At 61.7% G+C, this 23,149-nt stretch overlaps 1 protein-coding gene across 3 annotated transcripts; it reads right to left on the bottom strand.

Moving 5' to 3' along the window:
- Window positions 1-1,235: 1,235 nt before the first annotated feature.
- On the bottom strand, window positions 1,236-14,359 carry CRTAC1 (cartilage acidic protein 1). Of its 3 annotated transcripts, none has more exons than XM_065672922.1 (16): window positions 14,280-14,359; window positions 10,552-10,748; window positions 9,101-9,297; window positions 8,074-8,204; window positions 7,267-7,423; window positions 6,663-6,797; window positions 6,221-6,366; window positions 5,932-6,068; window positions 5,178-5,260; window positions 4,340-4,440; window positions 4,089-4,257; window positions 3,683-3,828; window positions 3,509-3,551; window positions 3,058-3,201; window positions 1,818-1,943; window positions 1,236-1,450 (listed from the first exon to the last, which is right to left on the bottom strand). In XM_065672922.1, the coding sequence occupies exons 1-16, from the start codon at window positions 14,322-14,324 to the stop codon at window positions 1,323-1,325; spliced, it is 2,085 nt and encodes a 694-aa protein (XP_065528994.1). In that variant the 5' UTR covers window positions 14,325-14,359; the 3' UTR covers window positions 1,236-1,322. The 3 variants fall into 3 exon arrangements, with proteins under 3 accessions (XP_065528994.1, XP_065528996.1, XP_065528997.1); XM_065672924.1 differs by having other exon boundaries at window positions 10,552-10,759; window positions 14,280-14,325; XM_065672925.1 differs by lacking the exons at window positions 1,236-1,450; window positions 1,818-1,943 and adding an exon at window positions 2,294-2,820.
- Between the last annotated feature and the right edge of the window lie 8,790 nt (window positions 14,360-23,149).

The following is a 23,149-nucleotide window of genomic DNA, read 5'->3' as shown; positions in this document are numbered from 1 at the left end:
TCTGCCCCTGCTCAGACCCACTGCGGGCAGGGGCTGGTGCTGGCGCATCCCAAGTGCTTCCCACTGAGAGAAACTGGTGCCAAGGGGCTGCTGCAGCCCGCCGGGTGCTCGCTGTTGCTGCCTCTACCCTAGGCGAAGGAGCGCCCCGTGTGTCATGCGTCAGGGAGCAGCAGGACTGGTAAAGCCCCAGGCAGCCCTAAGGGGGGGACACACACTTATCCCTAATCCCGTGGGCACTGTCAGCCCTTGCTGCACCCCTCCCTGGGGCGTCCTGCTCTTGGAGCTGCGGGGTGGGCTCAGCTGCTGTGTGCCCAGTGTGCCTGGCAGCGCCCTGGTGCTGCTTCATCTGCATGATGGTGCTGTGCATTCGCCCCAGCCCATTGCTGCTCCCAGCCCTGGTCAGGTGCCCTCACCCATCCGGTAGCAGCGTCCTTGCCAGCACCGTCCTTCAGCACTACCTGTGACACTGGGCATTTACTTCTGCTCCCTGCCTGACCCGCTGCCATCCCCAGCCGCACCCAGAAAGCTTCCCAGCCCCAAGCTGCATGCCCAGGGCAGGGATGCACAGTGCTGGGCAGGCCCCTGCCCTTGTGCGTTATGCCCCAGGCTCATGCACAGCACAGCTCCACCAGAACCCTTCCTCTCCTGCCGCTGAGCCTTCCCTTGCCCACAAATCCTGCATGCATCTGCAGCACCCCAGTTCTCAGCCTGGCCTGCAGTGAGGACCCCAAGGGGCACCTGGGGCTGGCTGCAAGGTGTGGGGATTCATTAGCCAAGGTCAGATGGTGGGGAATAGCAGGATCCCTGTGATATCCAGCACCCTGAGAAGAGTCCCTGCCTGGGTGCAGGGATGAACAGAGGCAGCACTGCTCTCCTGGGACCCTGGAGGGAAAACCCTGCTCCCTGGGACTCCCTTTGGCTCTGTCATGGAGCATGTGTGGGGTGGCCCTGGCCCAGCCATTCCCACAGGGGCTCTGCTGCATGGAGACCTTCCTCAATAAACCCTGGCTTCATCCCTCACTGTGCCTGCCCTGTGTCCTGTCAGAGAGGGGAATGGGGCAATGCTGGGGGGCACAGAGGCAGGCTGGGCATCCCCCAGCACACCAAGGTGCACAGAGCCTCATAAGGAGGGTGAGCATGGGGGGAATAAAGAGGAGAGACGGAGCAGTCCACAGGGGGAGTGAGGACAGACCCATGTAGCATTCCTGGGCTTCAGTGACCCACAGGGACACCAGTGCAGGAAGGGGTTTATTCTGCTGGCACTGGGTGCAGCTGGCACGGTGCTGGGAGCAAGCAGGGGGCACTTGGCTGTGCTGGGTGGGCTACTTGTGCCGGCAGCGCCCGCCCGCACCCAGGGAGAAGCCGTGGCGGCAGTGGCAGTGGAAGGAGCCGTGGCTGTTGTGGCAGATGTGGGCGCAAGGGCCAGGTTGTGCTTGGCACTCATCTACATCTGGGAAAGAAGTGGAGAGGGTCAGAGCTGTGCCAAGGGTACAGGGCTCGGCAAGGGGACATGGAGGGGATGCGCTGGGGCAGGGTGAAGCTGGGACATGAAAGCCTCTCCAGTGCCTACAGCCGTGCAGCTCTTGTCCTCACGCCCTTGGTCCCCAAGGCTGCTGGGAGGCAGATGCCTCCTTACTCCATCAGCTCCTGCACAGCTGTAATCTGTCCATTCTGTCCCCCATGTTTTGGGTTGGCTGGGACCAGGGCTATGGGCACAACTGGGCACCCAGGAAGCAGCACCCCTGCTCCTACAGCAGCACGGCTGTGCCCGGTAGCAGCATGGGGTGCTGCTGGCCCTGGTACCTGCAGGTACTCACCCAGGCACTGGCTGGCAGCGGGATCAAGAGGGTGGAAGCCCAGGTGGCAGTGGCAGGCAAATGCCCCAGGGGTGTTGGTGCAGAGCTGGCTGCAGTTGTGCAAGCCCTGGGCACACTCATCAATGTCTGGTGGTGGGGAAGAGAGTGGGGTTACAGCACGTGGGGGAAAGCAGCACGCCCTGTTGTTGGGGTGTGAGCACCCGGTCCCTCCAGTGCTGCACACGTGTCCATAGTGCCATGGCTGGAAGCAAGGATGGGCAGGGGCAGAGCTGCCCAGGGCCACTGTGCAGAGCTAGCTCCTGGCACCAGGGCAGGGAGGGCTCCCTCCCCATAAAACCCCAGAGCAGGGTGGACAGAAGCATGGGCACAACCCTGCACCGCACAAGCTCAGCAGCTTGGGTTGATAGACAGGATATAGTTTATTGAGGGGGTTCTCTGGGAGAGGGGCTGGAAGACTGAGCAGGGTCCGACTCCAAACAGTGGGGTCAATACGTTAAAAAACAGACCAGAAGGGTCCGTCCCCTGCAGGGCCGGGGGGACCCTCCTCTGCCAGGGCTGGGGAGGTGGTCCCCATCACCGAGAAGGGGGTAGGCGAAGCACAAACGTCGCAGGCCAAACCAGCAGGCACATGGTACAGTATCGAGGCGACGGAGCAAGCGACCAGCCCGAGAGGTGCCGGCAGGGCAGGAGCAGCGCTGGGGCAGGGAGGTTCCATCCCCAAACAAGGTGCAAAGGGACAGCTGGGCTCCATCCCCCTCCCACCACAGGCCACCCTTGTAGGGCACAGCCGGCACTTCCAGGGCAGCTCGACATGGAGAGAGAAAAGGAGAGACAGGCAGAGGCTGGCCGGTCCTTCTGCAAAGGCTGCTCTGGCATGTTACAGGGAGGGCTTAAAGTGCATAGAGACAAAAGCAGAGTCCAAGGACCAGAGGGAGGAGAGGGCTCTGGGGGAGCCTGGGCCAGCTCCCAGTGGAGGGGTATCCCCCAAAAAAGGCCACTTGAGCTGCACAGAGAAGGAGAGAAGGAGCAAGAGAGAAAGAGGGAAGGGGAGTCAGTGGCAGCTTAGCAGGAGGTACAGGACAAACAGATAGGGAGCCAGGGTGGACGAGGCTGTGCAACCACCAGCAGCTTGCAGGGTGCAGCCAAGCCTTTGGCAAGGGTGCAGCAGCATCCCAAGGGGTGCCTATGGGCTTTGTCAGGCTTCAGTGGCATGGGGCTCAGGGTCCCAGCCATCACTCACCCACACAAGCTGTGCCATCCTCATTGGGCTCGAAGCCCCGGCCGCAGCGCTTGTTGCTGCGGCAGCGGTACGCGCCATAGGTGTTAATGCAGACGGGCTTGTCCCGGGGGCAAACAAAGGGAAACTCGGTGCATTCATTTGTGTCTGCAAGCAGAGGGGCCTTGGTGTGAGATGGCTGGGCTGGGAGCCTGGGGCTGCCAGCCATGGCCCTTCCAGTTCCCCTGGCACATGCTGGATGCCCCCCTAGATGTAGCCACACAGGCCATGCATCTGCTCAGGAGGCTCACAGCACAGCCACCCTGCCACATCCCTGCTGCCTCTCATTGCTTGATGCTCTAGCACAATGCCTGCTGCATGCCAGCCATGCTTCCTTCCCCATGCACCATGCTCTCCCCCCTCCCCATGACACCACACTCCCCCTCTACAGCCTATGCCCCTGGTAGCCACTCACCTACACAACGTCCATTCTCGTGCTGGGAGAATCCCTGCCCGCACTGCATTTGGGGAGAAGTGGAAACAGCCAGGATGGGGAGCAATCAGCCCTGGGCAGCCACAGAGCCAGCAGAGCCCAGCCCCTCATTCTTACCCCAGTGCCTCCCACCCTGCACACACAGCTGGCCCTCACCTCGAGTGGGGCAGGCACAAGCGGCTCCTCCGTGTCCAGGGGGTAGGGTACCTCCAGGACAGAGTTGGTTTCACTGCTGGCCACTGGTCGTGACACAACGCGGCCATCCGGCCAGGTCACCTCCAGGCTGCTGGGCTTGTCGTGCCCTGCAGGCGGGCAGCCCGTCAGAATTGGGGTCTCCGGGGCGGGCAGGGGCTGAAAGGAGGCCAGGGGGTGGTAGGGATGGAGGGGCAAAGCCTGTCCTTGCCCCAGGTGCCCATGCTGACAGCCCATGCACAAGGCTGTAGCCCGAGGGGTGCACATGAACCAACGGTCATAGTCGGCTACCGTGCTGCAGGGCACTGCAGCAGCAGACCTGGCCCCTGAGCAGGGTGGAAGGCTGGGGGGGTGGCAGCCCCTTGCTCACCCAGTCCGAAGTGCGCCACGGGCTCCATCTCGCAGAGGTACCCGGACCCGCCGTCGATGATGCGCAGGTGGGCCCCGCTGCGCCGTGTGAACAGCACCACCTTGGCCCCCCGCGCAAAGGCCCCGAAGCGGGTGCGCGGGATCACGCGCAGCCAGTTGTTGTTGGTGCCCTGCAAGGGAGGAGGGAGCAGGGACACTGAGCAAGGAGGGGTGGAAGGGTTGGGGTGATGCGAAACCCCCTGCTTGACTCACCTGGGTGCCCTTGAAGATGGAGATCGGCTGTGCCATGGACTCCCCGTGGGATAGGATGAGGTCCAGCATCCCATCGCCATCAAAATCGGTCACTGCACCCCCTGCAAGAACAGGATCATGTCATGCCTGAGGCCCAGCCCCGTATCTCCCAGCTTTACAACCTTCTGCTGGTGTGGGCTCCACAGGTGGCAGCAGCATTCACATAGAATCAACTAGGTTGGAAAACACCTTTAAGATCAAGCCCAGGGACTGCAAGTACATCACCAAACCATGTCACTGAGGGCCTCATCTACATGTTTTTTGGATGCTTCCAGGGACAGTGACTCCACCACTTCTCTGGGAAGCCTTTCCAATACCCAATCACCCTTTTGGTGAAGAAATTTTTCCTAATACCCACTCCCAGCAATGCAAGATCAATAGAGAAGATGGGGAGACCCCAGTGCAGGAGTAAGGGTCCCTATGTGTGTGGCACTCTGCATTCAGGTGCATTGGCTCCCCAGGCAGTGAAGGGGACATGCAGTGCAGGGGGGGCTGTAGGACACAAGAGTCTGCCTCACCCCCTCCCAAACACAGAGGTTGGCTTTGAACAGTGGGCATCCAGGAAGGAGCCCCCCAAGAGTGAAGCCCTGAGGAACGATTGGAAATGGCACTGTTAGCTGGGCATGGGTGGATGGAGAAAGCATGGGGCTGCTCCTGGGTGATGGGGGCTCCAGGATGCTAGTGGGGAGCAGGCAGGAGACTCAGTCAGACATGTGGCATGCCCAGGCATAGAGCGTAGAGGTGGTCTTGTGGCATATCCCCAGCATGGGCCCCCACTGCCAGGGCTGGAGAGACCCACCCGTGCCTCGTCCCTCAGGCTCCAGCGCATCTCCTGGATTCAGCTCTTCCACGATGGGGTCCGAGTGCTCCCTGCGGATGAGCCTGCCGAGCACAGACAGGGTGTTAGTGCCAGACCACATGATCCCCTGCACCTCCCCAAGAAGTGCCTGTCTCATGCAGCAGCACGGTAGAGAGGCGACAGCCCCAGTGGCTATGCAGGGTGAACGGGGGATGGGATTGGCCCCTGCCTGTTGGCATCTCACATCCCTGCTCCATGCAGGTGTGGCAGGGATGCCGTAAGAGCCTGGCTTTCCTGCAGAGCAGAAATGCTATCTTCAAACACTGCTCCATCCCACCAGCAGTGGAGACCCCCCCTTCCCCAGAGGCAACCTCCCACACTACTGACCTCCAGCCACCCATATGTGCCAGCACTGGGTGGACAACCAGCTCCCCTCCACCCCACACAGTAGGCAAGGAGGGCCCACACAGCGATAACAAGGAATTGACCCCCGCGATTAACAGGAGCCAGAAGCAAGTTTCCACGCAGCTGCTAATCAGCAGTGTTGGGGACCCAAGGGGCTGCTGCAGGCACGATCACAGTGGCTGGTAATGATACTGGGAAAGGCTCAGTCACAGCACCCTTTATTAGCAGAGCCCAGGCAGTGCCACTGCTGGAGAGGAGCCCCATGAGCCTGGCTATGCCTCCAGGGCTGTTCACCCCCCAGAGCGGGGTGCAGGCTGCCCCAGCCCCCTGGTACCCGCCGGGCTCCTACCGGAAGAGGCGGTTGGCAGAGGAGCCGCGGTAAGCGATGTTGTTGAAGAAAACCTCCAGCTCCTGGTCGTTGTCAAAGTCTGCTGCGATGACAGTGCGGACAGGGGACGGCATGGAGAACTTCGGGGTGGCGATGTCCTGCGTGAGTGGTGGGCACAGAAAGAGAGATGCTGGGTCCCACTTTGGGACGTGTTGGGTGCCCTCCCCGCTGGGAACTGGGCTCAAAGCCAAATCAGGGTGAAGACAGCCAACCCAGCCAAGGACGCTCAATAGCAGTGAGGGGCCCTCACCCGGAACCGGACCCGGCCGGGGGCCCCGGTCTGCAGGTAGAGGCGGTGTGGCCCGTTCCAGTTGCCATGGACAATGTCCACCCGCCCATCACGGTTGAAGTCAGCCAGCGCCACACCACGTCCATGCTGGTAAGGGTCATCCAGCCCTAGGGAGCCGCAAGAGGATCGGGGGGAGACAGGACTCCCTGCCTCTCTATCCCAGGGATACCTCCAGGGATGTGCCCCACAGTCCCCACATGGGTCCTGCCTGTGCAGGGCTGCATCCCTGCACTGTTGGATGCCCTGGTGTACCTCAGCCACCCCAGTGGCCAGCAGGGCTCTGAGTCCCCAGCGCTGTCCCTCCACCCTGCTCTCAACCAGCCCGTGCAGGGAGCGACAGGCAGAGTCAGCCCTGCCCTGAGGTCCCAACACCTGGCTGCTCCCCCCGGCTCCCCCTACTCACCCACAGCAGCTGCCACATCCCGGTACGTTCCATCCCCCCGGTTGTGGAAGAGGAAGTTGGGGCTGTTCTCATTACCACAGAATATGTCAGAGGCGCTGTCACTCAGGATAGGGCCCACGGCCAGCCCACGGCCCCCTGGGGACAGGAGTGAGGGGACAGTGGGTGCCCTTCCCCAGGGCAGTTCATGCTCCCCAAACCCCGTCGGTGCTGCCCACCTAGACTGCCCTCCTTGCCCACCTTCCACCTTTAATCGGTCTCATCAGGAACTAATTGAGTCTGGCAGCAGCTTGTGTCATCGCCACCCTAAGCGCTGCCATCGCCATGGTGACAACACTCCTAATTAGTGACAATTTACAGCTGGGGAGACGGGGCACGGCAGCGGTCGCCGCGGCAGTCAGGCAGCACGGGGCGCAGGCTCCTCGCTGCCCCACTCCAGCGCCCATGGCCCCGGGGGGCATGCCGTGACCCCGGTCCCTCCCGCTGGCCGCGGGGCTGCCACTAGATGGGGCAGTCAGGCAGCCTACCGCATGGCACTGCCCGCTGCCCGGCCTGCCACGGCGCCCCGCAGCCCCCGACCCGTCCCGCGGGCCGCAGCAGCCGGTACCTGTGTACTTGCTGACGCCAGCCTGCGCGGCCACGTCCACCAGCACCACGACGCCGCGGGCAGGGTCACTGGCAGCCGCATCCATCTCGATCAGCGAGTGGGGGCCCACGTCGCCGCTGGCGTAGTTGGCGATGTAGATGGAGTACCTGCCGGAGCCCTGCGGCCGGCGGCACCTCCTCAGCACCCACCCACCCAAACCCCACCTCCACGGGGACCACACTCCCTGCCGGGGGTTGGATGCTCTCATAGCTCCGCGGGACCAGGCACCACAGCCATGTGCTGAAAACGTGCTCTGCAAAGCCTGTGCGGGAAAGCACCCCGGGAGTGGGGATGTGCCCCTCTGCCTCCAGGAGCTTTGTGGTCCCAGGTTCATGGTGGAGGCACAGGGCACCCTGACCCCCTCCCCAGCATCCCTGATGTGCCAGGTCCCTCCCCCATCCCCACTGCACCCCTTGTCCCGTGCAGCAGCTGGACCCTGATTTAGTGATAATCATTTGGAAACAAACCGCTGGAGGAGGAGGAAGAAGAAAGAGCAAGTGACAGGAACATAAATCACCTCGACAGGCACGTTTATCAGCTGGCAGCAAGTGTGTGGACAGCTGCCCGCAGTCCCCACAGTTGGGGGGGCTGCGAGCCCTGACAGGCATGGGATTCTGGGGGGCACCCACGCCCCAGTTTGGGGTGGGACAGGGCTGGTGTTGAGGGGAAAGGTCCCCTGGGACCCTACAAGGAAGGGCTGGAGGAGCACAGCAGTAGGAAGGGAATGGAATGTAGATGCCACCTGCCCACCATGCACTGCCTGCTCACCGTCCGGTCCACGCAGGCGACGGAGCGCCCGGCAAAGCGGCTGGCCACGTCCCGGTTCACCTCATCGCTCAGGAGGTCCTCCCAGCGCCCGTTGCGGAGCTTGAAGAGCTTGTCTGCGTAGGTGGCCATGCCTGGGGAGGTGGGGGACATGGGTCAGGGGGCTGCAGTGTTCCACCTCCTCCCAAAGAGGATGCCCTGCAGCAAGGGAAGGCTGCAGAAGCAGCACCTTTTTCCCATTTCCCACAGCATCCCAAACACTGTCCCCTGCAGCCCCCAGCAGCACCACTGGACAGAGTTGCCACTGCAAGAGTCCCCATGACCCTGAAGGGTCTCCAGGAGACACACAGAAGAATCAACTCATTCAGATAAAATGTGTCCCAGCAGGACGCAGCCCTGTACATCATCCCTGGGAAGGTAAGAAATCGATTGGGTGCCAGGCACAGGCAGTGAGCTGCGCTGCCGTGACAGCACCGATGGCAGCACTGATTTAGGGACAGGTGTGCTGGTGGCCACGGGTAATTAGGAGCATCAGGAAGACAGATCCACTGCCTGGAGGTCAGGGCCGTGGGACAGGACACAGGGCTGGAGCACTGGCCCAGAGAGCTCCTGGATGCCTGGTGCTGGGCTGGACCACACGGGCCACCTCCCCACAGCAGGCATCCCAGGAGCTGGGACAGCACCAGCAGGGCAGGATTAGACCTGGCTTGGTCCAGTGGGCACAGAAGCGCCATAGCACAGAGGGGCACAGCTGCTGCAGGGCCCAGTGAGGATGTGCATCCCCAGGGATGGTGGGGAAGCTGCTGTCCCACTCAGGGTGCCACCAGGAGGGTGGCGGGCAGCTGGAATTGCTGACTCAGCGGCTGGCCGGGCTCAGCATCCATCTGCATTGCCATCAATCAATGGAGCCACTCAACTGAGAAATTAACTCCAGCTCGCACACATCCCTCACATGCCGAAGGTCATGGGCAGCCGTGCTGGGAGCTCCCCCCATGCCAGGCCTCGGGGCACGGCCGCTGGCAGGGCTCACCAGAGAAGGCATTGTTGGTGTTGAGGAAGTAGATCTCCTCACGGCCATCCCCATCGATGTCACAGGCTGTCACACCGATGGCGTTGCCCTGCCGGTCCCGCAGTGCGTAGTATGGGGAGCCCTGCTCGTCCTCCGCCACATTCACCAGCCGTCCCCGAGGCTTATCGTACTTGAGCACCAGGTTGGGGCCATTGTACCTGTGGGTGTGAGCAGGGGTCATGTCCACCTGAGGCTTGGGAACAGGATGAAACTCCCCATCCCACCCATCGGCGGGGAGACAAGGCATGTGACATCAGGTTTCCCCATGATAGGGACAGTGATGACCCGTGTGGTCCATGGAGGCCAGGGACCCTGGGCTGCCCTCAGCACCCAAACATGAGGCTGGCTTTTGGCTGCCAATGGAGAGGGCTTAGCCAGGACTTGCTCCAGCTCATGTCAAGCATCCTCTCTCTACCCAGCCAAGGTACCCCAGGGCATGCCACGGCAGAGGTGGGGTCAGGGCAGCAAGCAGAAAAGGATGAGGTGCAGGCTCTGGCTTGCAGCCCTTCTCAAGGCACGGAAAGCAGTATACAAGGCAAATCGTCCCAGCATGGTGCGCCCCACTGACTCCCTGCCTGCTCCTGCCCCGTGCACTGGTAAACAAGTTATACAACAGGCACTGTGGCGCTTATAAAACCCCAGCCAGCTGCTTGGCTCAGCCCGGCTGCGAGTGGTGGCCCGGGCTGCCCTGGGCTCCGCAGTGCTGCCTGTGGTTTGCTGCTCCAGGGTGATGCTCAGAGCGGCAGCAGGGTCAGACTCTGCCCACCACTGTGGTGCCCCCAGCTCCCGCAGCTCCAATGGATGTGATCTGTGGGAGTGGGGGGCTCCCAGCATGTGCAAGCCTCCCTCGGGGTGTTCACAGTGTTGTGTACAGAGACACACAGCTCACAGCCGTGCCAGCACACACACAGCCTGCACAGTGGTCCCTGCTAGGGCCAGACCTGCTGGCAGCAGCTGCCCTGCGCCCAGCCCCGTGTGGGTGCAGGCAGTGCAGCACACAGCTCCCCGTCTCCCCAGCTCCTGTGAGCCCTTCCGAGCCATCTCTCCAATAAAGGGCTATAAAAACCCTCCAGCCAATTAACCAGAGCACCGAGTCCTGCCAGCGGGGCCGAGCCAGCCTGGGACACACATGCTCTGCACTGTAGGATGGACCCTAGCCACTGGACAGCTACACTGAGCCAGAGGGACCTGGAGCCACAGTGAGGACACCCTTGCGGTCCTGTACAGGCAGCATCCCAGCTGGTATCTACGCCTATGTGGGTGCACACATTTGTGGGTGCACGCAGAGCCCCGTCTCTCCACACTTGAGCACAACCCTCAACAACCCATGTGCCAGTGGAAGCGCAAGATGCTCTTGGCCCTACCAGGCCACCAGGTCCTGCTGTCACCGAGGTGCTGGGTGCATCACTCACCCTGCCACGACGATCTCGAAGTCACCGTCAGCATCCAGGTCGGTGACGGCCACGCCGTAGTTGAGCTGCGTGGGGTTGCTGTCGTAGTCAGGTGGGAGGAGGCGGTGAGTGACGGCTGTGAACATGGGCTCGCTGCGCTGGGAGCCCTCGCTGAGCCAGGCCAGGGACAGCAGGCACAGCACCAGCATCCTGGGCACCTGGGAGAGACCTGCAGCCCATCAACTCGAGGAGGAGACCCTGCTCCACGGTGCCCAAGCATCTCCACCAGCCTTGCATAGGAGACAGTATCTTTCCACTCCTTGGCACCCTCCTATGCCACACCACCAGCCCCCTGATCCTTGGGCACTGCCATAGCTCTGACATCCCCATGCATGGGCCCTGCTGGGTGCAACTCACCTTCGGGGCTTCCTTGGGATAAGACTGTACTCTAATGAGCTGGAAGCCAGGGCTGAGCAGGAGTGGGACCTTGGGAGCCCATCCCATGGGAGGGACTGAGAAGGCAGCAACAGGGCTGCATGCAGGGTGCTGACGAAGCTGAGCTCAGCCTCAGCTTGCCCTACCCCAAGGGGCTGCTGGCACCCAAGGTCCTGGCAAGTCATGATGCCAATCACTGGTCCTGTGGCAGGGCCAGAGGAAGCCAGTAGTTGCCAGGCTGGGGAGCTTTTCCCCTGTCCAGAGCTGGGGAAAGCCATGGGGAGAACATGGGGATACTCTGCCGGGTGACTCCTGCGTGCCTCAGTTTCCCACCCTGCTGGCACGGTTTCTCCCAGGGTCTCTGCAGGGTGAGCTCCTCCCAGCCTGGGCAGGGAAGGTTTCTGCACAGGGATGCGGCTGTGGGATGGAGATGCTGGGAGGAACAGGAGCCTGGGAAGAGAGGCTCAATTAACCTGGACTGCGGAGGACAGTGCCTGCCAGCACTGCTGGCAAGGCTGCGGAGATTTTGGAGCTGGCTCTGACCTGGCTGTAGCACAGGTGACAAACAAGGTGGCACTCAGGACCGGCAGCCCTCCCCACAGGCCAGGCAATCCCCTCCAGAGGGGAAGACCCCAGCACCGACCTTTGCAGCCCCAGGCTGCAGGCATGAACCCATGTGCCAGAGCTCCAGCTGGGGGCAAAACCAGCCTGTCCCACTCTTACAGACTGGAGGAATGGCTGGGACACCCGGCCGTCAAGGTCAGGACACTGCTCCATGTGACTGTGCCATCCATCCCCTAAGCAGGGCTGCCCCCCAGCACTGGCGAGGGGGACAGGGGTGAATAGTCCCATGCTGTGGGCCCTGTCAGTGAGCACAGGGAGCTGTGAGAGCTGCATGGTGCCACATGTGTCCATCTTGGAGACAGGAAGGTGCCCAAGGCTTAGATCCTGCAGACCCACCACGCTGTGGGGAACAGCCTGCCGCTGCCTCTCCTGAGGATGGAAATGGTCCCAGGGGTCTTTAGGGGCCAGAATTCCGCTGCCACAACCAAATACCCTCCAGGCCCACCTGGCTGGGTGGGAAGGGGCTGTCCTCCACCTGCAGAGGAAGCCTTGAGTCCCACTGCCCAACACACCCAGAGCCATGCATCCCACTGCAAGCGCCCCATGCAAGGCACATGCAATGGGGCTGGGGTTCCATTGTGTTGCACAGGGATGGGACAGTCCCTGGGTGTCACTCCCTAGTGAAAGGCAGTGAGGGAGAGGAGTCTTTGCCACTGAAGCAGGCATGGGGAAGAGCCACCCACATGAGGACAAATGGGTGCAAGGTTGCCATGTGGACCCCTGCTCATGCAGGGCAGTGCCCTTCATCCCCAGCCAGGTGATGGGGGCCTGTCCACAGGACATAATCAAGGCTTTCCCTGCTCTGCCCCCCTTTGCCAGCTCCCACTCCCCATGGCTTGGCTTGCTCCCCAGGTTGCCCCCCACACCCCATCCAGCTGCACCCAAAATCCCTCCAAGTTGGATGGAGCCTTTCCAGGAGGAAACAATGTTCCTGATTGGAGGCAAAACACTTTTCCCAGTGATCCAGAGCTCGGTGCCATGAGGAAGGGATGCACGGCCCAGAGCCAGGACATTTTGGGAATGGGAAGGGAAGCTCAGGCTATTTGGCAGACAGGAAAGGACTCATGGCTCCCAGCATGCTGCTGATGGCACCAAATCTCCACCTGAGGTTTGAGGCTGTAGGGTCCTGCTTCTATGCAAGGAAGAAGAGCTCAATCTGTCTTGTCCCAGCATGCCCTGGTTTGTGTTGTGGCCTCTGGTGGCAAGGTCACCCCAGGAGCTGTGGTCAGCCCAGGGCGCCTTGCTCAGCATGGCTAAGCCTGGTGACACCAAGCCAAGGTGACAGGCAAGGGCAGAGGCAGGTGGAGGATGGGAGCAGGGCAGGCGTGCCATGGCCACCCATGAAGGGTCCAGCCAGGCAGTCAAGGACAGGGTGCTGGCCCCATGGCAGGGATGCAGCACATAGGGCTCATCTATCCCCACACACGGATGCGGCCTTGTGAGATGGGACTGGGAAGGGAGCTGTGGGGCAGGCAGACCCAGACTCCTCACTAGAGGTGGGGAGATGCTGTCCCCAGGGCTCCTCATGCACCCACATGCACAACTCCAGCCCTTGGCCTCCATCATGAGATGGGTGGGAGCTGGTTCTCTGCACAGCCACTCCATCCCGCATGCCACTGTGTCATTGCTGCCCACCACACCGCGCATCCCAGGGACACCATGCTCCACCACTGCAGTGACATCCCATCTGAGGCCGCAGCCACCTCCAGCACCGCTGTGACATTTCGTGACATCGTGCGGCAGGGGCCTCATCACACCCCGAAGGCACCCCGGAGCAGTGGCAACACGGTCACATCACAGCACCCCATAGCATCATGCTGCATGGGCCCCAGTATCATATTCCTGTTCCTGCCATTCCCAGGCTGCCACAGCTGTACCTGCCAGGGCAGAGAACGGGCAGGAGATGTCCTGCAGACACACAGCCCCTCTCCCACAGCAGCCGGGCTGCCCAGGGACACAGCAGGGACCCCTCCACAGCATCTCAGCCCCAAGCAGCCCAGACCCTGCAGTGCCCCTGCTCTGGCCAAAGCCCATGAGCTTTGCTCCTGCTGCTGCCATGGGCTCAGTGCCTCACACACCCCTCTCACAGCCCCTTGGTCTGTTCATGCATTCCACCTCGGACACTTGCGATGGGCCCAAAGCCCCCAGCTGCTGCCTGGCCCATCCCATGCAGGACTCCTCAGCACCAGACCTGGTACGCTGGGGCTCAGCCAGCAGCAGCTAATGCAGTGTGGAGATGAGCAGTCACCTCAGCCTCTGAGCTCAGCCCAGAGGGACATCAGATGCTTGGGAGGCTCGGACCCACCAGCACCCATAAAGCCCCTTCCCACACAGGCAGATGCACAGCTGGACCCCTCTCCCCACGCCCCCAGCCCCTGCACAGGCTCACTCATGACCGAGCACAACTGTCCCTATGAAGAAGAGCTGCCCCTTGCTTCTCGCCGCCCCGGTGCCCTGCCAGCGCTCCCCAGTCCCAGCCCACAGCCCCGGTCACCGCTCCATCCCCCAGAGCCCAGCACCCTTCCATCCCCGTCCTTCCACCCCCGTTCCTCCCGCATCCCCCGCACGCCGCGGGGCAGGCTGCGGTGCCGCTCCGCCAGCCACCAACTTCTCCGCGGGCCGGTGACCGCGCCAGAGTTGAACACAGCCCCGGAGAACTTCACGGACCGGCACCCCCGCCCCGTACTCACGGGCCAGGCGGGCTGCCCGGCCGCCCCGCGGCGGCGGCACCGCATCCCACCGCGCCGGCCGCCGCTGCCGGCTCCGCCGCTCCCGGCTTCCGACAAGGGCGGCCCGGCCGAGCGGCGCCTTATGTAGCGCTGGGCGGCGGCGGCAGCGCCAATGAGCGGGGCGAGGGGCGCCGCTGCCAATGGAGAGCGCGGAGGTGGGGCCGCGCCGCGCTGATTTACTGCTCCCGTAGCCCCGGGGTGCTGGGGGTCCTGTTGGGGGGTGTCGCTCCGGGCCCTGCGCCCGCCGGGATGGAAGTGACGGTGGGGCTCCGGGGTGAGCGGGGCATCGCTTCCGCGGGCAGCCAGAGCTGCGGTGGGGAGCTGCCGCCCCCAGGAGAGCAGCTGCACCCCCAGAGGTGCTGCCGGGTGGGTGGCACTCGGGGCACGGCTCCCCACCCGCTGTAAAAGCAGCTGGAGAGATGGGGAGAGCAGAGCCAGGGACCTGCCCTGGTCTGGGCACACTGAGGGCTTGCCCTCCAGAGCTGTCCAGTTGAGGGCATGAAAGGGTGTGGAGGGAGACATCTCCCATACTGCAGCACCTAGCTACACCCTGAGGGCTCAGTACTGTGTGGGTCACCCACCTCTCTCTTCAGGGACCCTGGGAGTGGCTGTGCCCTGGCAGCCAGTCTGAACAGTGATAAAGGCCCCCTCTCAGGCCATGCATGGCGCTGACTTGACCAAAATCTTGTAGTCAGTGGGTGCCTGAGGCAGGACAGCGGTTAGCCTGCAACCTTCCCTGATGTGCGTGGCTGCTGCGTCACTGGACACAGAACTCTCCGTGTGTCTCTGGATGCAGAGCTTGTCTATGGGAGAGTCAGCACTGGCAGGACACAAGGCTACCAGGTGACCTCAATGAAGCACATTTCTGGGTGCCCCAGCACAGAGTCTGGGGCGTGGACCAGGAGAAACAGCAGGAGACAGCAAGAGACGTGCTGACATGCTGAAAGACAGCAGAAGCCCATGCTGTTTGGGCTGCTTCAAGTGGCTAACCACCTGCTTACCAAACCCCTTATTTCTCATTCAAACATGTCTGGCTACAGCTTCTGCCTGTTGCTCCCAGTTCTTCTCTCCCTGCTGGATTCAAGAGCTGTCCAGTCGCATTGACTATTTCCCACAAAGGTGGCTCCATGTGGCCATCAAGTACCCCTCGACTTCGTTTCTAATGACCCCCTCTCTAGCAGGCCAATCTGACTGTCACATATGTGCAGTGCTGTGCTTACATGTTCTCATGCCAGCCGGAGCTGTGGGTACACTCTGCCTGCCTGTGGCCAGCAGCCCCAGTGCCTGGCTGCAGCCCTGCACGCACGTGTGTGCTCAGAGCAAGCACCCCCTCTGCTCTCTCATTAGCTCATCCCAGATTTAGTAACCTCCCGGGTAATTATCAACACAAACTCTGCAAGCCGGGTCCCCATGCTCTCCCTGCGGCTGGCAGGTATAGAACACAAAGGCCAGCAGGAAGCCAGCTTGAGCGTGCCAAGACTGCGACTGGTGCTGGGCACATCGGCTCCCTGGGGGCCTCAAACCCAGTGTGCCAGCACATGGGGTTTGCTCAGCCCTGGCTCCGAGTGGATGCACATTCACCAGCAGACACGGTCAGGCCTGCTGGCACACTGGCACGCCGTGCACGTGCACCTGTACATGTGTGTGCATAGCTAGATACCCAGTGTGGTGCACACACATACAGTTCTGCAGGTGTGTGCACTGCGTCAGCAGGGATGTGCTCACACCATGACATGCTGTGTGCATGTGGGACACACATGCTGAGAGGACCTTGCATGCTACGGCCCCTGCCCATGCTGCCAACATCCAGCGGGGTGATTTTCCACTTGTGGGGCTGCAAGGTGCTCACCAGTGTTGGAGCCCTTCACTGCCTTCCCATGGATGCTGCCACCTCACTGGGCTAAGATGTTTCTCTGTGCACCCAGAGCAGCCAGCATGCACCTCAGCATAACAACTGCCATGGCCATAAGCCACAGCCCTGAATCAGTCCTTGTGCCCCATGATGGCCCAGCTGTCTCCATCCCACCCCTCTGCCTGCATGTGAAGCACGATATGGAAAGCACCCTGGGGTGGAACATGGGTCACTGCAGGGAGCTGCGGAGGGAGCACAGAGCGCCAGCGAAATGAGCAGGGATGCATACGGGGATGTTGGCGGGCAGCGAGGCAGGGCGTAGGAAGCCCGCCTGTGCTGTGTGGCACACGGTGGGATGTGCAGGGGACAGTGGCGGTGGTGGGGACAATGCGCAGGAAATCAGAGCGAGCGGCAGCCAGACACGCTGCGGGGGGAAGGGAGCCGCTGCGATCCACCCAGGGCTGCAAGCAGGCGGCGGGAGGCATTTCGGCTGAGCTGGGGCCAGCCTGAGCTCCAGCCACCTTCTCACACAGCTGGGACCCCCCTTTCCCATCCCCAGAGCAGAGGTGTCCTGGCTTTCCCTAGCCTTTGCTCTTGGGGTGCTTGCCCAATCCATGCTGACACAGCCCCCTGGGAGAGGGGACCCTCCGGTAGCCAGCAACCCTGAAACTGCATCCTTGCTCCTGGTGACTCATCTGCCAAGGCAGAATCTCTCTGGATAGAAGGGAGCAGGATGCTGGGGACCTTTCCTTGCATTGCAATGGGTGGAGGTGTGGCACAGGGCTGTTAGCTGGCAGTGCCAAGTGCTCTGGGCCAGCCAGGGTGAGCCTGTGGGGTGGCAATGCCAGGTGACCCCCATGGCCCTCACAGAGACAGCACTGCTCTGTGAGCTGGGGGACTCTCTGCAGGACAGGAACCTGCCCAGGACCAGCTGGATTCATGAAGCTCCCAGTCTGTCTCCTCCACCACATTCCAGATGGTGCAACACAAACGGGGTGCAGGTAAGCAGAGCAGTGCTGACTCAAGGCGCTAACTTCCAGAAGACATCACTGGGACTGTTCCTCTTTCTAGAGCATTGTGGAGGCCAAGACACCTGCACACAGCCTGATGCATGCACAGCACGCACACACGCACTGCCAGCACACTCACACGCACCAACACGCACGCGTGCAACAGTCTGTGCATCTGCCCTGTCTGCACACACTCTCTGTGCACACACGTGTGTAAGCATGCAGTGCACTGCCAAAATGTGCTCACAGCCTGTGCACACACACACATCTGCACTCACAAATGCATGCAATGCTGCATATGCACCCTACCATGCACGCTGCTCTGCATGCTGCTGCTCGCTGCACCCACCAGCACAGCCAGGCGGGCTGCACCAGCCACCCTTGCTGCTTTTTGACACTAGAAGTGGGCACGCACTGTCACTGCTACAGAATCCCTCAGCCATCGACCCCAGCTCCTGCCTGGCCCTGCTTCCTTCTCTGGAGAGACTGTGCTGGGACTTTCCTGCTCTGGGGGGTCTGATTTCCGCCCTAAATATATTCATGGATAATTTATCCCCAGTCATTCCTGTGCTAACATTGTCTTTTAGCTGAAATAGCTCTTCTCCTCCCTGGCATTTACCCCGCTGATGTATTTACAGTGAGTGCTCTGTTCCCCTGCAGCCTGCTCAGTGCTGGGCACAAACCACTGTCCTCCCATCATGGGTCACTTGGGCCCTGCCATCCCCTGTGATGTCCCTGCTCCTCTCCCAGGCTGGCTCCAGCACAGGCAGGTTCCCTGGGGCCTATGCAGGGACACAAGCAAGTTGCCAGCGCTGCCGAAAATGCCTCCCCTGGTTCCTCCTACAACCGCTTTTCCCTCTCCCATAACTGCATGCCCATGGTGTGGTGGCTCACAGCGATGGACTCCCACGCTCAGACTCCTGCTTCCTTGGTCCCTCTTCTCCCTGCTGTCCCCTTCCTGTCACCGTCCTGCAGTGCCTGACCTGCTTTGCCCATGGACCCCTGCTTGCCCTGGTCCTGCATCCCAGGCCAGCTCACTGCTCCCTGTGCCTGGACAGCACCCAGTCTGGGGAATTTTGTGCCAGGGTTGGCAGTGCCGTGGTGACTGCCACCCATCCCAGCAGATCCCAGTGAGCTGCTGCCTCCCAGCACCCTTCCCCGGTCCCCTCCTCCTGCCAGCCAGGTCTATTTCAGGTGCCCACCAGGCACCAGACCCCTGGAGCAGCATTATCTTACGGCTCCAGTTGACCAGAGGCCAGGTCAGCCCCGAAGGGTCTTTAATTTCCTCTTCCCATCCTCTTCATCATAGCATTTACCTCACTCTCGGCAGCAGCAGAGTGCAAAGGCTGGGCCCTACGTGCTGCCCACCCAGGGGTGCCCAGCTCCTGCCCTGGAACCCCCAGCCCTGCGTGTCTCTCCCATCACAGCCCCTGGCTCTGCACAGCCTCCCCAGTCCATGCAAGGTCCCCAGCTGCTCCTGTCACGGTGCGCAGTGCCCCCGGGTCCCCGCTTGGACTCTTCCTGTCGCCGGGACATCATTAGAAATGTTAATTATTTATTATCACTAAAAGCCCTTTTTGCTGCATTGCTGTTCTCTGCCTATCTCTCTGCCCCGTGCTGCCTGTAACCGGATCTGCCTGTGCTCGTCTCCCGCCTCATGGTCCCTGTTGTCCCTGCTTTCCCTTGCTGGGGTGCAGGGCAGGGGAGTGAGGGCAGTCCCCCCCACCCCATCGGATGAGCTGGACTGGTCCTGCCTTGTGCTCCTGGAGCTGTGGCTGACACAGAGATGCACCAGTGCCAATTCCAGCCTGGGGACTGCCCTGCCCCGGGACAGGAGGCTTGAGGAGTGCCTGCAGTGGCACTGCCATGGAGCCAGGGGCGATGGGGTTCCGCAATGAAAGAAGCACTGGGCTGGTGCTCCCTGGCTGGGGGGGGTCTCACCAGCGAAGAGACAGCAGGCTCTGCTGAAGCCATCCCAGGCACTATCCCTGTCTGGGGAAGAGCAAACAGGCTATGGGAACAACTGGGGTGCTGGTGGCAGCCATCTGGGGCTGTCAGGACACTCGGGGCGAGCGCACGCTCAGGGCAGCCAGCTGCTCCAGAGGAGCCATGCAACTTCATGGAGGCAGGGTCATGCCCAGCCTGCCCAGCTCTGCCTCCTCTGCCAGGGCTCCTGAAAGACTGATCAGCTCCAAGCGGATCCCACTGATGAATCAATTCAATCACGGCCTATTGAAAGCTGCCAGATTCCTTCCCATGAGGCAGCAGTTGTCACCTGATGCAGTGGCACTGCCATGGCCAGCACTGGGCAAGATCTGGAGCTGCTTCCAGTTGCAGCATCCCTGAGCACTGTCTGCCAGGCAGAAACCGCCTCCTGGCAGCACCTCTGCCTTCCGGAGCTGGCCACTGTGCCCTGGTACCTCTTAGGGACCACTGCAGGATAGGTCACGATGGAGCAGGCTGTGACACGGTGCCAACCGGGGTTATCTCGAGTCAGGATAAAACCTGGATCTTACCCAGAAGGTCTCTCTTGCTTATTCCCCTGCATCTCCTGAAGGAGCCAGGCTATCTGGCTTAGCAAGATCCCCAGTCCCAGGGTTGTCACCAGCCACACCATGCTGCTGCATGGTCCTGCTGAGAGTGCTGGAATTCAAGACAATAACTCAAAGGAGACAATGGCGGTAACTCAGGGAGAGGGGCAGGCTCCCAAGGGAGCACAGGAGGGAGCACCCAGGCCATTCCTGGAGCAGTATTGATTCCTGCAGCACAAGCACAGCCTTCTGTGCCTATTCACTGTAGATATGCAGGAAAATGGGAAGCAAGAGATCTCGGCTTCCCCCTCCACAACCAGCCTGCAGTCATCTCCCTGCCTGTGAGCTGCCGGCAGCACCAGCCCGCACCACGAGCTGCTGCCCCACATTACACAGCACTGTCACGAGCCGCCGAGTCCCCAGGTGTTTGGTGCAATAATGCAAAGCAGATCTAATGCGCCCCAGCCCTGAGCTATCCACAGACCCAGACCATGGGCTGAGTGTGTCCCCTGGCTGGGGGAGACCCAGGGCTGCGGGTGCTCCGGGTGCCCCTGACACGCTGCAGCAGATGGGCAATTCCCTCCTTGCCTCTGCGTGCCTGCTGCAGCTCCTCAGGGCTTTTCTCTGCCAAAAGCTCTCAGTAAGCATTTGCGCTGCAGCAATAAATCAGAGGGATGCCCACATGAGCATGGGCTGGCACTGGGCTCCCCGGGACTGGGGACTGGGGTGCAGTGAGGCACCTGAGGCAATGCTTGGCCCTGGAACATGGCTCATTTATTTCTTGGCATTTCAGTGTGATGCCCAGTGCCCACAGCTCAGTGGGGTCCCAGGCAGTCCTCTGACCTCCCCAGGTTCTCTGCCTGCTTTACAGTCAGAGCAGAGCAAGCAGAGACTCCTCTGCACCCAGGGTACAGTCCCAGCGGGTCCTAAGGCCTGGCTGGGGGCTGGTGTGGCTGCAGAGTGCCCCAGGATGGGGCCTGGCTGTCCGTGCTCCTGCTCACAGCCTGGCAGGGAGCCGGGGGCAGCCCAAACCCCTGCACCCGCTGACACTCCCATGTGTGGCTTGAGCCAGAAAGTTCCCAGCTCCCTCAGAGCCCTGGAGGTCGCAGGGCTCTCTGGCGGCCGGGAGGAGGCTTCAAGGCTCAGAGGCTGTCAGAGAAAAGGCTGCTCAGGGAGCCAGCGAAGAGCTGAGGTTGCCCTGTGCTGCCTCTCCTTCCCATCCCAAGGGCCCAAGATCCTCCCAGAGCCGGATGTGCGTGAGCAGGAGCTGGATGCATGGCTCGCCTGTGATCAGACCCAGATCTGGGGCCGCTGACAGCTCCTTTCTCTCCTGTGCTGTTCCTTTCAGCCTGTGTCTCCCCACGGCCCCAGCTGACGCAGCTGCAGATGAACAGACAAGGAGAGCCAGGCAGCACTCCCAGCCCGCTCTGCTGTCCCTGGGGAGACACAGACACAGCAGCTTTAGATCAGAACTCTTCAGAAGCAAGAGCAGCCCTGGCTATCAGCAGGGACCGGCTGGCTGGCTCCTGGCTCTCATTCCCACTGGCTGTGTGACATGGGCAGCGGGGTTTAGGATGCCAAGGCAGCCAGAACTGGGGTGCTAGCCCCCCAGTGCAGAGCTGTGGGATGCTGCAGCTCTCACCAGCCCAGGCTGAGTGCCTGGGGGCAGACTTGGCAGCAGCAGCTAACCCCTGCCCCAGCACTGGGAGCCCAGTGCCACCCTGCTCTGCCCTTGGGGAATAGGGTCTCCACAGCTGGGAAGACGCCCAGGACACCTGAGATCCCCTTAGCCCAGAAGGTGGGCCGCAGTCAAGCAAAGCCTTGCAGCCCCGGTCTGGTGTAGCTGGCCTCAGGGGCTGGTGCAAGTGGTGTGCCTTTACACTGCTGCCCCCTTGCCCTCAGCTTTGTCCTCTTTTCTGGGGAGCACAGGGCTGTCAGCAGTGCAATAGGTCCTTGTCCCCATGGGAAGCAACCTAGAGAGTACCACCGTGACCTTTGTGTGAGACCGTAGCACAGATACAGCTTCTGGGGCTGGAGAGGACACATGTGAATGTCTCCAGCAGGAAAAAGCGAGGGGGTCCTTCTGCAGCCCACACCTCGCAGTGCTTGGACCATGCTGCTGCTGCCGCCATGGAAACTGCTGTGGAGCATCATCCTGCCACACCGGCCGGGGTGACCAGGCCACTGCTGTCCCCAGCCTTCCTTGGGCTTTGTCTGAGGGCACCTGGCTTGACAGAGCAGGAGAGGCTGGGCGCTCCCTGCCAGCCACCATCCCTGGGTCACCCTGGGCTGTGATGGGATGGGGGCTCCCCATCTGTGTGGCAGGGACAGAAAGCCCGGGGAAGTGCTGGCAGGGGGGGTCTGCTGCCATTTGCAGACAAACCCAGCTCCCACGTGGCCAGGGGCTCCACGCTGGTTGGCCTCCCACAAACATAAATCATTTTCTAATTTATAACATGAATAATTGATTTTGCCTCCATAGCTGGTGATAAATCTCCTGTGCGCACATGCATAAGAAAATAATAATAATAATGAAAGCGATCAGAATCTGTTGCCATCGATTACCTGCAAGAGGGACCAGGGTCCCCTGTGCGCCACTGTGGGCTGGAGCAGGCGCTACTCCCCAAGGGGAGCTGGGCGGCTGGGCCTGGTGTGAGCCTTCGTTATCCTGCTCCAGGGAATGCGGCTGGGATGACCCTGTCTACCCAAGTCTGAGCCACTGGGCCTACCACGGTCGCAGTACTGGTCTCAGTAGAACAGAGTATTTCAGGGCATCTGAGATCTCAGGCGTCCACAGTCCCAACCCTGTAGCTGCACCCAAGGAGGGGTAAAATGCTTGACACAACCCCGTGCACTGATACCCCATGCAGTGCCTCAGTGACACCTTGACAGGGAGGCAGGTCCCTGGTCCCTCAGCTCCTCAGCTGCCTGGGCACCAGCCTTGCATCCCACCATACGGGGCAGTGTGCATGTTACGGGGCATCACTCCTCCCCCACCTGCAGCATGAGGCTGCCTGGGAAGCAGCTGCTTGGGAGTTGCGTCGAAGAGCTTTGGCTTGTTAGGAAGCAGGTCCTGGGAGGGGAAGGAGGGGCTGAGACCCTGTCCCTGTCTCTGTCCATCAACCAGATAAACCAGGGCGGCTGCACCAGCCATCGGCCTGCGCAGACAGCGAGCCTCACGCCTGCCTGGGTCCCCTGGGCTGCCCCTCTCCCCTGCCAGCGCTCGCCGTGCCTGTGGGAGAATCCAGCCCTGCTCCCCCATCCTTCCCCCGCCGGTGGAGGCCCGCTCGGGAGTGCTCTGCAGCACCAGCGCGTCATTAGGAGCCGGAGGATGCGCCGGCCACGGGCACGTTCCCAGCGCTGCCCAAGCTGCGAGTGCGAGAGAGCGAGCGGAGGGGCCCCGCTCCTTACGTGCGGGGCACAGGCGGGCTGCGCCTC

This window comes from Lathamus discolor, chromosome 3 (genome assembly GCF_037157495.1).
Source record: "Lathamus discolor isolate bLatDis1 chromosome 3, bLatDis1.hap1, whole genome shotgun sequence".
Lineage (NCBI taxonomy): Eukaryota > Metazoa > Chordata > Aves > Psittaciformes > Psittacidae > Lathamus > Lathamus discolor.
Note: the sequence above shows the minus strand (reverse complement) of the source record. Positions and strands in the feature narration are given on the sequence as shown.